The 13,708-nt window shown below is 40.3% G+C and overlaps 1 protein-coding gene across 1 annotated transcript in view; it reads left to right on the forward strand.

Moving 5' to 3' along the window:
- Positions 1–1,872: 1,872 nt before the first annotated feature.
- Positions 1,873–13,708, forward strand: part of SPON1 (spondin 1) — a 147,085-nt gene continuing 135,249 nt past the window's right edge. Inside the window, exons 1-2 of the mRNA XM_054171858.1 lie at positions 1,873–2,287; positions 8,709–8,815. Of these exons, the coding sequence (XP_054027833.1) occupies positions 2,065–2,287; positions 8,709–8,815 (330 nt within the window). The 5' untranslated portion in view covers positions 1,873–2,064. The remainder of the gene's footprint in view (positions 2,288–8,708; positions 8,816–13,708) is intronic.

Here is a 13,708-nt window from a genome sequence, read left to right on the forward strand (position 1 = left end):
GGTTGGATTCATCAGTTTGCATGCATCTTTGACTGATACATCGTGCTGGTTGCTTTAGGCAAACACACACTAATTAGTAGAACAAATAGAAAACCCTGAGGATGCCCATGCTTAATGACATTGCCCATATTCTAAACCCCTTCTACGACAAATTACTCATTTCATGGCTGTAGGCAGTGCAAGTTAATTTATCTGTATCAGTTGCTAAGTTGAAGCATTCACTTTTAACAAGACACCATATTATACCTTTCTAGGAAACTTTCCAATACTTTAGCTTTTAAACAAAGAAACTACAACTAACAGGCCAGGGGAATTCAGGGATAACAGAAGTAAGAGATCTAGAATCTACTGTATGTTTAAAGACTTGATAGATGCTGATGAACTGGTTAGCTTTTAATTAGTTTGGTACCATATAAACCACAAAAAAATTGATGAGAACTTGAAATGAAATCCACCGAGTAGTGTTGAGTTAGAATCCAGAACTGTGGCTCAGAACAAAGGCAGATTGTGCAGAAGTGTGTGCAGTTCCTGTCATGATTGCTTCAGTCAGTTAATTGCTTTTCAGTCTCAGAAATGAGAAGTCACGTATGGAGAATGAAGCAAAATCACAGGTGTCTTGTACAGTTATAGTTGTCATTTACAGTTGCATATTTGCTTGCTTTGCTGATAAATTTGAAGAACATGGGTAAACATTTTTCTCATAAAATGAATGAGATCAACATATAGTGGTCAAATCATACCCAAGAGTCTATGAGATTTCCAGAGCTTCCAGTTAAATGCAGTTGTATTCATCAATCGTTGCAGTCTTGTCCCATAGAAAGTGATTAGCAAAGGTTTTGTGCCATCTTGTACATCTGGCATTCTGAAAGTATTCAGGTCCTGATCGAGGACATACCTTTCTGAATTTGTCCTCCACTTACAAAACAACTGAGGGAGGGAGAGACAACTGAGGGAGGGAGCAGCATTTGGGGATCAAGACAGTGGAATTTGTGACCCCATAGGTGTAGGTTCACTCCCCCCCGCCCCACTTTGAGCATCTTTTGTGGATTTAGATCATAGTCATTCAGTGTCACTGTTCCTTGCTGCACGCCCTGTATAAAGGCAAAATGAGACCTGCCTCTTCTGGCTTTCTCCTGTTTGCACCTGCATAGATTTTTTCCAAGTGTTGGAACAGATCTCCTACGTTCACTTGGGTGAACTGTGCTTACAGCTTTCATGTGTGCATGGGATGCTTTGCATGCACAGTTGCATAGCCTGCATCTTTGATGCGCACAGTTGCAAGCTGATGTAAAAATGAATCTCGTGTTTCTGGCACGTCCGCCTCTGCATCTCTTCTGTGTGGCACTGGAGATGCTCACAGCCGAGAACCTGCAGCTGATACTCCTTGCCTGTCAAGAGTGCAGCGAGCAAGCGGTTGTCTTGGTCCTTTTGCGCTGATTTGATCGTGTTTACCATGTCTGCTGGTTTGGAGAAGGATTGGGGGGGGTAGGGAGGAAGAGGGGTAGGGGAGAGGGAGAGTGGAGAGGTGTCGGGAAATTCTTTGAGCCATGTTATCCCTACAGTAACTATAGACTTTGGCTGGAATGCGGGTGATTAATTTCAGGTCTGGGGGCTTAGCCCGGGCGGCAGCAGCTCTCTCGCCGTTGCGCTGGGTGTCTGGGATACGGCAGCGTCCCCCATGCTCCGTAATTCCACCGAGCCCTGTGAATTCAGCTCGGTTAAATAAACATTACCGAGCTGCTAATCACACGCTCTGAAACAAAACAGCACTTCACTTCGGGATCTGGGCAAGATCAGACTTCCCTCTCTCCTCCCCTCCCCTCCCTCTCTGCCCCCTCCCTGCTTTTCCCCTCCCTCTCCCCGGCAGCCGCCAAGCCGGTCCCTCCGACCTGGCAGCCTCATGCTGGGGGCCGCTGCCGGCTGGGGCTGACCGAGCCCGCCCTGCCCGTGCTGCCTTGCCCGCCCCCCGGACCCGGCATCCCCCGCCGCCGGACTCCCAGGCACCGCCGGGCTCCCAGGCACCGCCGCCGCCTCGACGATAAAAAGTTGTGCGGAGCGTCGAGGATGGGAGCGCATCTGCAGCCTCTCGCCCTGCGGCTTCTGGCGTTGACTTTCCCCTTGGTGGCGAAGGGTTTCTCTGACGAAACCTTGGAGAAAACCGTGAAGTCCGAGGGATATTGCAGTCGGATCTTGCGAGCCCAGGGCACCAGGAGGGAAGGGTACAATGAATTTAGCCTCAGGGTGGAGGGCGATCCAGAATTTTACAAGCCTGGAAACAGTTACCGGGGTAAGTTGGCCATCCTCTACTTACCGTATTAACGATAACGGTCAGGACAAGTGTCTCTGAAACTATAACGTGTCTCTGCCTGTCATCTCTGCATCCCTTCTGGCACGCGTGTGTGTGATTGTGTGGGTTAACACAGGGTAATATACTCCCACTCATTACTTTATTGGAGATGCTTTCCTGACAAGTGAGAGGGAGTTGGATTTCACAAGATTGCTTTACTCCCAAACATTAACTCAGTATTAAGAGGAATTTCCTTTCTGTTACGAATCCTCTCTACCGGCTCAGCTAGCACAAGCTCACAAGTTGATGTGATACAAAATGCACTCTTTCATACTTCCGTGATTCACCAGTTTACTTACTTTCCTATCCCTTTAATGTAAGAAGCTTTAGCATTCAGCAAGAAGGAGAAGACTCGGGGCATTAATTGTTCTTGCCCTGAAATATGAATGTTAATATAATGAGTTAGCATATAGGCAAACAGTTATACAACACACTGCCAACTTCCCACATGTTCCACTTATGTCTATTGCAGACCCCCCCGTTCTCCTCCCCTTTTTTTTCTGCCCCCACCGTGGAAATGAACAGATGGTTCAAACAGGAAAGAGGCAGAGACGGTGCTAATGACCAGTGTAAATAAGAGATGGAGGCAGTTCTTCCCTGAGCAGTTCATGTGCAATCCTTGAAATGAACTTCCAGAGCACATTTCAGCATATTTTTCTGTTTAAGAGACAGTTTGTGGTCACTTTTCCTGCCTCACTTTATAACGCCTTTGGAAGAAACCCTTTATGCAGTGTACTGTTCACTTTGTGTATTAAAAGCAGTTTGGAAATAATCTTGACAGTTTTAGATACCATAACTAATGTACTTCATAGGCATCACTTTGAAAAACAAAATTTGAGAGTTTCTTCCAAGTGTTTCTCATGACCTTTGGTGGATTCAGTGTAAAAAGCGATGTTTTCTCATTGCATGAACATGGGAATCTTAGTGTAGCTACAGGGGGGGGAAAGTGTGGACATAGTATATTCATCATGTTTTCTTAAAGGCTGAAAAATACACCTGCAGCAGTGACTAACCTGTTTTGAGAATCAGCCTGTAACTTTGCATGAATTTTTTATTTAATTTTGTTTTTATTTCCCTCAAGAATCAATTTATTTTAATGTGGTGTGATGAAATGCACAATTCCTACAAATTGGATAGCTGTTCCAGACATTAGGATTAGTACCTTGCCTCTGAAAGACTTCACGTTGCATATCAATTTGATATATCTATTAAGCAGGATTAAAATAAGCTTAAAATTCTTTGACAGTGGCAAACATGAATGTTCTTTAAAAATTTTGGAATTGGCCTCTATAAAAACATGACAGGATTTTTTCAATCATCTGCTAAACTTTCTGTTGCATGGAAAGGTACTGGGAAAGAAACTCCCAGATGATATAGCAGAACTAATTTTCTCGAAATACTGGGTCCTGGCATTAGGAACTAAATTAATAAAATCACTTTAGTATATTGTAGCTCCTTGGAAATGGGAAAATTAACAGCTAATGATAAAAAGTTACAATGCAGACCAAAATATGTACCCAAGTTTTTGGTACTTAAAGATTGCCGCATACAGGCGGCACATGAGCTTATCTAGACAGTCCTTTAGGGACACTTTCAGAATGGGTGGAAGGATGCAAACAAGTATGATATTATCTATGGCAATACTTAAATCTAACAGCATTAGAGAAAGTCTCGAGAGCTCAGTTTGAAGGAAATTCCGCTGTCCAGCTGGAACAGCTGGAACTTTATTACTATTTTATACACAGAGTAGAAAATGATTAAATAAAAAAGGTGGGATTATGGCTCTTTGAGAGGGCTTTTTATCTGTAAATTACTTAGAGGTACAACACTGCGCAACCTCTGTTGCATTGGAGCCAAATCTGCCTGTTTCCATGGCCTCTGCTTGATTTAATGCAGTCTGGATCCTTGGCACATTTGATAGCGGGCTCTTGGAATAAACTAGTATTTATGCAAAGTGGATAACACAGGAATTAACTGTACATACAAATGCCATACTCCACCAAACTGATCATGTAGAACAATCCAGTTATGTTTGTGTCTCAGTCATTTGTTGATGTGAGAACCACGTAAGACTCTTGAGCTGTAATGACTGGAGGAAGCATTACAGTACTCTTGCAGTATGGGAACCAGAAGACCACAGTCCACAGCTGCCATGTCTTTTTGAAAATTGTATGGGTTTGCTGTAGTTACCCACCTTTTAGATCAGCCAGGATCTATTTGCCTGAAGGGGAAATCCTGGGTGGATCTTTGTTTGGAAGCCTTGATTATGTTTTTTCCCCCCCCATGTTGGTTTTGTTTGTTTGTTTCCACCTCTCTGAAGCTGTGATGTAGGAAAACGACACTGAGCATTGAATAACCTATTTGAATGGCTGTAGTATTGTGTTGCCTTTACTTTTGTGGAGCAGGCAGCATGTAGTGGACAGATCTTCCCATAGTACCAGGTTTGTGGGCACACCATCTCAGGGTCAAGGTGCTCTCCTACCTGATAACTTAGATCTTGAAGTAGCTGCTCTTCTGTTAAAGGTCAACATTTCCATCGCATTCAGAGGGCACAGATGAACCTTAAGTTTAGATGGTGTGATGGGGTAATAATTCTTGAAAGTACTCAGTCCTAGCTTTATTGATCTGTAGAATGAGATTAAGGGTTGCTTGTGATTTTCATGAAAAACTAAGTTTCATGCCACTATAAATACAAATGAAATGTCTTCTTTAAAAAAGGCAGTTGTACATCCATTTCATGTGCTAACACACAATGGAATTTCCTCCTTAGTATCACAAAATTGTTATTCTGATGAAGAACATTAAGAGTTGACTAGTGTAGTCAAATACACTGTGTGGATGCTGTTTCTGTTTTTAATGGAACTTCCACTTGTAGGCCTGTTTATCTCAGATTTGAAGGAAAAACTCATTTAATGTTACATGCTGCTTTGTGTCCGTTTGGAAACTTCTCTTCTAAGGAACGTTGAATCTTTCATTTTCTTTCTTTCCCCCACCATGCAATCACTGTTTTCTATACTTTAAAGAAATCCTCACCCTGTAAATATTTTAGTGATTCTAATGCTTCACAGTTACAGATAAGAGTAGATACTAAAAGTGTATTTGTTGGTACTTGTGCAATGTACAACACAGGATGTGCTGTAGTATAGGATGTGAAAAGTCAGATATCATGCCAGAAACCAAAAGAGCAAATGCTTTGATCCCCCCACCTTTACCTCGGGACATTGGGGAAAGAGAAGTGTGTTAAAGGTGTGTGCCAAAGTGCAGCTTGTAAGGTAATTGGAGATTTGCTGGAGGGGATGGAAACAGACAAAAGTAAGTGTTGATACCTAGTCTTCCCTTTAAAGTAGAATCCTTAACTTTGTGACTTACACTGAGATTTAACTGATCTTTACAAGAAGTTTGTCGCTTCACTGAACATTAATTCATGTGAACAATGCAATGTGAGCAATATTCAGTTGTGCTTTAAAATGGCAGAGTTCAGCCTGAGAAGAACTCTCAACTGGTATGCTGTGAGAAGCTGCTATCTCTTGTGAACACCAGATGTAGTCTGACAGCTTCCCACTGGTGCCTGGGCAATGCAAACATGCTGAGCTGAGACATTCAGCCCTGAGACAGTGACTGTAGACACCACAGCCAGGCTCTGTATTTAGGAGAGCTCCGGATAAAGCCTTGCACTGCAACCTTATCCTAGCACACTGTGTAGTTCAGAGAGCTGACGCAGCTCAGGTGTTAGCATTTGTTCTTGCCTAGCTTGGGATGACCAACGCACACATTCACCTTGGTATTCCTAAATCGAGGTTGCACAGACACTAAAATCCCACAGGAGCCCACTTTTCTCCTGTGACCATCACCCTTGGGGCCCCTCCTCCCTGCCACTGGCAGAAGCACTCCTAGGACTGCACAGCACAGCTGCTCAGGGACTGGACCTGGCTGAACTCTCTGGCTGGGGTTTGCTGGTCTGTTTTACTTTTCAGCTGGGTATGTTCCCTGATTCAGCTGACAGCACAGCTGTGTGGCTGTGGCTGCTCTACACGCAGTGCAGGCTGGGGGAGAGCAGGACCACTCACGTTGGAGAAAGCATGAATTTATACTGGGTTAAAATGACTCTGCAACCGCAGCATGAATATTGCTAAGCCCAGGCATTCAAAAACTATGAGTCAGGATTTGGAATTACCCCTTCTTCTTTTTCTCTTTTTTTTTTTCCCCTAATGGCTTTTCAGCCTTTCATGTGTCCTGTGTTTTATAGGTAGGTGTTTGTTTAGAGTTTTGAAAACTCTCTGGTTTGATCTGTAAATTTGTGAGGAAAACTATGAAAACTGTTGAGTCAATTCACAGCTGGAGTCTCTGTTTGCTTGCTTAAGTATTTCTGGTGTAATGTTTTACTCAGTGATTCAGAGTTTTGAATTGCATATAATAGATGGAAAAAATTATTGCATTTAAAAGAGTTTTATGGCAATTAGTTTCTAAGAATCAGTGTTCAAGCAAGCATAATGCATTCACCCTTGTTGAGTTCAGCAGTGTGCTCTTCCCAATTACCACAGCTGAGAGGCTGGCTGTGGATTTTTATTTAGAGCTGCAAAAGTTTGCAAAATTGAACTAATAATGCTAATTATTACATAGCTAATGAATTAATGCATTGGAGCAATAGTTAGAAGTGTAATCAGAAGTTTAATGCTGTTATGCTACTGCTCAATTCATGTTGCAGAGAATGTTTTTCTTCTCCAAAGTGATGAAGTTTAACCTTATAACAAGGTTCCATGGAATGAGAAGTGTGCTGAAAAATCTCAAGAGTTGGTGGACTTGCTGTTATGTCTGTGACTGCTCTAGATTTGTGCAGGTGTCTGTACGTGTCCAGGTCTAAACATAGCACTTTCATTTCTTTAACCTTTTGTGCATCTCCAATCCTCTTTATTTTATTTTTTTTTTCTTTTCCTCACATATGGTCAGAAAAGCTATGTATTGGTACCAACACCATGGGGTTTAGACCTGGTCATAGCAGTGTAATGCTCTAAACCTTCAAATAGCTTACTTCATAGTTTTTTCTCTACTGAATTTCTAGATCAAAAAGCTCTCTGTATGTTCCAAGTGAACTCTGGGTGCTTTTTAAAATCCTTATCTTTTAAGGGCAATCTGTTTTGTTGGATTTTTTTTCAGTAATGTGATTCAACCCCTGCCAGCCTGTTTGTGTGAGAGTGAGTCTCTTGTGAGTACGACACAACGCTGGCTAGTTGTAGTTGCTCAGGAAAACTGGGTGGTCTTCAGTTTTTACTGTGCTAGTAAGGGTTTGAGAGTGTGACAATAGTGTATTACAAGCAATTCTGTATCATGCTTAAAGTAAAAGCTACTTAAAGATAATACTAGTGCAGTTTTGTGTCTGTTTAATTAAAAAAAGAATTTTTCCCTAGAATTTACCTCTGTTTGAGAAAAGGATTGCTTTCAGGTGTTGAGAAGGGGTCAGTAATTATAAAACTCCCCCTAAAGCTGTGCCTCATTTGATCTTTCTGATAGTGTTCAAAAGAGCCACAGCTGATGTAACTCAGGTGTTGCTGGGTGGTGCTTAAGTACTGCTGATGGCAAATGGAAAGATCAGGCAAAGGTATCTTACACTAGCAGGGAGTGAGGGATGTATTTCTGTTGCTGAGCCTGGTAAAATTGGATTGGTCAACACTGTGTTACTTGTTCTCTTCTGGTAGATCCAGTAATGCCTCCCTGGTTAGTGATGCTTTCCAGTGATGCTTTACTGGTGTGTGAAGAAGGAGGTTTTGCTGATGTGCAGGATGCTCTGGCAATCAGAGATGGCAGCACAATTTCTACAGCTTTTTAGCTATGAGTTAACTTTGTGTCCTCTTCTGCCTCGAGGTTAAGGGAGAGGAAGGTTAGATTTAGAGCAACTGTCTCCACCAGCTGGGGCACTGTGTTGAGTGCAGCTGAGCTGGAGCAGGCAATATTGTAATTTTGCTTTACAGTTAGACTTTTTTGTGTGAACTAGAATGCCTAGATTCTTGTCTATGCTCAAAGAAGGGCAAAAGCTGAAGCCAAGTGTTCAGGAAATGTTCCCACTGTTTTTTAAAGAAAACTAAATCTGAGCAGATTATCAATCTACTTTAAGAAAAAGAAGACAGGGCAAAGAAAAATAGCTGAGGTATTTTACTTCATGCCAGTGTTTGTCATTTGGTGTGGAAACTTGGACTGAACATTTTTGTGTTCTGGATGGTTCTGCTCCATGTTGTTCCTACTCTAGCTTTTGTTAATACCAAGTTAAAGCACACACCTTTCAAGCTGATCTGTGAAATGATATGGAAGTGTCTGATTTCACAAATAATACATTATTTTCATTATTTCTCTTTTCATTACATCTCAGTGACACTCTCTGCTGCCACACCTGCTTACTTTCGAGGATTCACATTGATTGCTCTCAAGGAAGGAAAAGAAGGTGACAAGGAAGAAGACCATGCAGGAACTTTTCAGGTGAGAGAACATTCCCTGACCTGTACTTCTGGGAGTCTTCCTTACTTCATGCTTGGCTCAAAGGGAGACTTTTATAAGCACAGCAGAATGCAGACTATGCTTAAGTAAGCATAAATGTTTGTGGATCTTGACATGAGAACAATATAGCATATTCTGTGTGACCTCTTCCAAGAGGTCAAAGCTTTTGTACTGTTAGTTCAGCTTGCATTCCCATGTTTCTCCAGTTAAACATGAGGATCAGTTATTTGATTTCAGCTAAGTTTATTATCCAAAATGAATATGAAAATGGTTTTAGTCACATTTTGCCTTTCATGTTTCTTTGCATAGCTATTTTTTGTCCATTCAGATGTAGATTAGGATTCTGAGAAGTGTTTGCCACAGATGTAATGGCTGTTGTATCAGTCATAAATTAGAGTCCACTGTTTTATTGATGCTCAGTAGCAGTTTACTTAAACATTTCATCCCACTGAATGTGTTTATAATTATAAAAAGGAGCAGAATCCAGAGTGATTCACAAAATAGTATTTCCAGCTATTTCAAGATTCTGCTGAATGAATGGAACTCTAAACTGAAAATACACATCATATCTATGAGAGTAGGTAGGTGTATTTCTTGTTTGTTGACTCTCAACTGAGGGGTTGTTTGCTGTTTGAGTTTCCAAACTTCAAAATCTTGTTGAATAATGTTGACTATAATTTACAGGATGGGTAATAATTTTGATACTAGTTTTAATAATGACTAATAGATTGAAGATTTTACTTGCCTCAAAGAAGCATTTCTATGTTTTCAAGGAAAATACTCAGAATTTCTAATTCTGATGACCTACAAGGAGACAAAAATCAACTTCCTGAAGCATCTTCTGTTTTTTTATAAATAGGCAACATGATGTGCAAACTCAATACATGTTTGCTTTGTTTTCCTACTGAGTTTGCCTAGAGGCTTATTTCTGCTTTTGATATATTTTGTAAGAAAATCTAGAATAAGCAAGAACTTATTTGATGTTGGAATAACTCCATCTTCCTTAGAATTAAACGTTTTCCTAATATGAATTGGGAGAGATCTGTTTAATATAGACAGATTTTGTTTAAGCTTGTATTGAAGCATCAGCTCCTGTTAAGAACAGAAATAGCAATGCTTCATCTGTTTTAAAAGAAGCTTGTCACCGTTCATTTCTGTGTTCCAGTTGTTAGCGTCTCAAGAGTTGGGGCTAATGGGACAGGCTTGGCCTGAGTTTTGCCATTATGGCCAGGCCTGTTTCTAACTCAGAATGCAGTGAGAAACTCACTAAACTTTGCTTAAGTACAGAGGAGTTTAGAAGTCAGCAGGGTGGGATGCAAATGGAAATTCTATATAAATCAAATGAAAGCCCAGCTCAGTGTGAGGAAAATTGTTTAATTAGCTTTATTGTTTGAATTGCAATCTGAAATCAGTATTCTAATTGGCAGAGCCTTTCAAATGTTATGCATAACTAAATTTGTATTTCTTTGGCATGCAGTACTCACTGTGCTCATCACATTAGCACAGTTAACTGAAGCTTGTTCAGATAGTGCCTGCCAGTTCTGCCTGTACTGATACAGATTTAAGGTTATTTAAGTATCCAGTGAATGCTTACAGTGATAAATACCGATGGCTTCTGTATCATGGCTAGGTGCTAGTAACTAGAGGAGATAAAGAGGTTTAGTTCAAAGGTTTACCCTGTGTTTGTATTACAACGTGAAGATTCTAATGGTGTCTAAACAACTGTGCAGAGTAAGAAAAAGCTGTGTACAGTAACTTGAATGCCACTTGAAGTCATTTATTTCCTGTGTTCAGATGGAGAATATGTTATTCAATGAATTACAGAGTAGAACAGAACTCAGTGACGATTCCTTAATAGTGGCAAGAGACTAAATGCTATTTCTGGACTACTGGCATAAGCCTCTGTCTCCATGAGGAGACATATACACTGTTCAAATAATAGTCAAAACAAAGTACGTGATTGCACCACTTGAATCAAAGTGCTTAACTCATGTTAGCAAGACTTTTCACAGTATAGCCAGGACAGGATGAAATTAAAAGTGACCAAAAACAGAGACATGTGCTTTCTCCCCAGGCCTCAGAGACTCAAATGCCATATTGTCAATCTGTGAGTGCCACTTCTGAATCATGAAATATTGGTTGCAATATATTTCATAGGGATGACCTGAATCCACATTAAGTATTTGGGTCGCAAGATCTCACTGGAGCTGTGGCTTTTGCACAACTGTTGAGTGTATAACTAATCAACAGGTCTAATACTTCAAAGTATGGTAGAGGGAATTGTATTAGAGTAGCAAGGTATTAAATAAGGACTAACATCTCTCTGACTGATACAGATGTGGTACACTCAGGCTGGAAAAATGTTGTTTTCAGTGGTCAGAGCGATGCTGCAGCATGTTAAGTGTGCAGTCCGTTGCAAAGGATGAATGTGCAGTAAGTGGTTGCCGTGAATTTGCCCTGCAGGGGCTTGCTCTGCCATTTACAACCTCCTTAAGGCTCATTTACTCTTGTCCGACTCTGCAAGTCAGCAGGTAGGTTAGTCCTCATTAATCATTAACCTGTAGGGTCTTGATCCTATAACTAGCGCAGCTGTTAAATTTTTCAGTCGAACAGGTATTATTTTCTTTACTTTTTTTGCTTACCTTTAGACTTGCCATAGAGTAAAGATTTTTTAGAGAAGTGTAGTTTGGACTCCCGCATTCTAAATCCATTTTCCCCTGGGAAAAAGGGGACTTTAAAATCTGGTTCTGGTATTGTTTGTTTGGCTTAATGCAGCCAACCTTCTTTATCCTTGTAGCACACCCAAGGCACAGTTTGGCTTTAAAATAAACAAATCACATTGTCTCACACAAACGTGCAAATGTATGTTAAATAGCTAAGTTAAATATGGCTGGGGAATTGAAGTTGCCAAATTCAGTCATAGAAGTTTGGGGATATACTAATACTGTTCTTACTTATGCCAGTAGCAACTGTGCAACTCAGGGGTGCAGTGAGGCACTCTGAAAGCTTTGGATATCATGTCCCAGGGGCCTGTTGTCATGCCTGCTGATCTTAATCTTTTGTAATGTTTACCAACAGCAAATTGTCTGAAGACAAATTGTACTCAAGGGCACCAATCCAGCACTGATTGACTACAGTCAATACCTCTGTAGGCCATATTAATCAACATATATATGCAGTGTAATAGATGTAGTCTGGTAAATAATGTAGAATAGAAATTTAGTGCTGAACCTCATCTATCTTCTTTATTCTCTGAGGAAGAAAAAATATTCCAAGAAAATTCTTCTTGGTGGGTGTTTTCTAAATCTGTTCTAGAGAAGTGTTCAACAGCAACAAAAAAATCACCTCTCTGAGTGGCCCATTCAAACACTTCAATAGGTTATATTTGATAGAAAATATAGAGCCTTCAAGAATGTCTTCACTAATAGTGGCTAAATTGCTTTCTTACGAGATTATCTTCCTAGAATTTTCTTGATATCTCACGAGACAGTTACTCTGAAGTTTTCCTTATTCTCTCCCCAGTTCCACACACTCTACTTGTTTCTTATGAAAATTCTTGTGTTTTCATTGTAGGGCATCTTCTTTTTCAACTTGATGATCTATGAGGTCTCCTCTGACCTTGGTGATTCTGTGAGTTTACTGCTTCTGCAGCCAAGTTGAGAGTTCAGTCTTACTGGCATTTGTTGGAATTGTACACAACAGTCAATTCAACATAAAACCGTATAGAATTTAGACGCAATGATACTTGGGAATATTGCAATTGCTTCACTTGTCTTCATGCAGAATCCTCTAAGTGTATGCAATTTGCCTTTGCTGCAGGAGCAGCCCAGTATTGTCCAGGAGCTCCATGCTAGTCCTAAATCTTTTCCTGCATGTATTGCTGCCTACATTGTGATTCCTTATTTTCTGTCTGGGCATTTTATTCTTTCTAAGTGCACAGCTTTGTTCAATTTATCAAGAAAGTTCTGAACTGCAACCCTATCCTTCAAAGTCCTCCCTATTCCTCCAAAACTTGGTGCCATTAGTGGATTTCATAAAGTTGTACTTGACTACAAAATAATATGTATAGCAATTAACCAGTCATAAAGACTCCAAATTAGACATCTCTGTATTGTTTTTGGCATAATCAGTTGTTAGATTCTTATGCTATGTCCACTATTTCTGTGATAATTTAGTGTTAAATGGTTTCATCATAGTAGTGTTCCTGGAGGTGACCTTTTGACTTCTTTGCTCTAGAGTGAACCAAGAAGTTCTTATTTTAGGTCATTGAATTTAGTGACCCACCAGTGCAAAACTAATATAAAAGCACAACCAGGCACTGCAGTAGCAAATGTGAAGGTTTCATTAAAAGTATGACATCTATAAAATGTAGGGATGTGTTCTCACAGAAACATTTAAGGATAATTGAAGAAGTTGTGAGCTAAGTGGCCTTTTATTCTAAGTCCCCTTTCTTTAGCTTTCTTCTGAAACAATAGCCCCAACCATTGCCTTTGTTTTTGAAGATGTGCTGACTGGTGAGCAGTTACTTTGTTGTTACTTAGCTGGCTGATGTGTTTACCAAAGCCATAAGATTAAAAGGTATTTTTACAAGCTCTTAGAAGAGCAGTTCCTCAGTTGCAGTGTTCCAGCATTTTATGGGAATTTTACATCTTTTTAAGCCGTTGATGTGCTGCTTTTTGAAAGAGGCAACCTTAAAAGGCTTTTAGCCATGTCTCATGATTTATTGGTTCATGTACTTATAAGCAACGTTTGTTTATCGTTTTGTTGTTGTTTTTAATTAATGGCTGCAATTGTTTATTAAGCTTTTAAATCAAAGATTAAGCTATGCTTATGTTTTCTTAATATCACACTCAAATTGTATGGTGGTGTTTTTTA

This window comes from Dryobates pubescens, chromosome 22 (assembly GCF_014839835.1).
Source record: "Dryobates pubescens isolate bDryPub1 chromosome 22, bDryPub1.pri, whole genome shotgun sequence".
NCBI classification, from domain to species: domain Eukaryota; kingdom Metazoa; phylum Chordata; class Aves; order Piciformes; family Picidae; genus Dryobates; species Dryobates pubescens.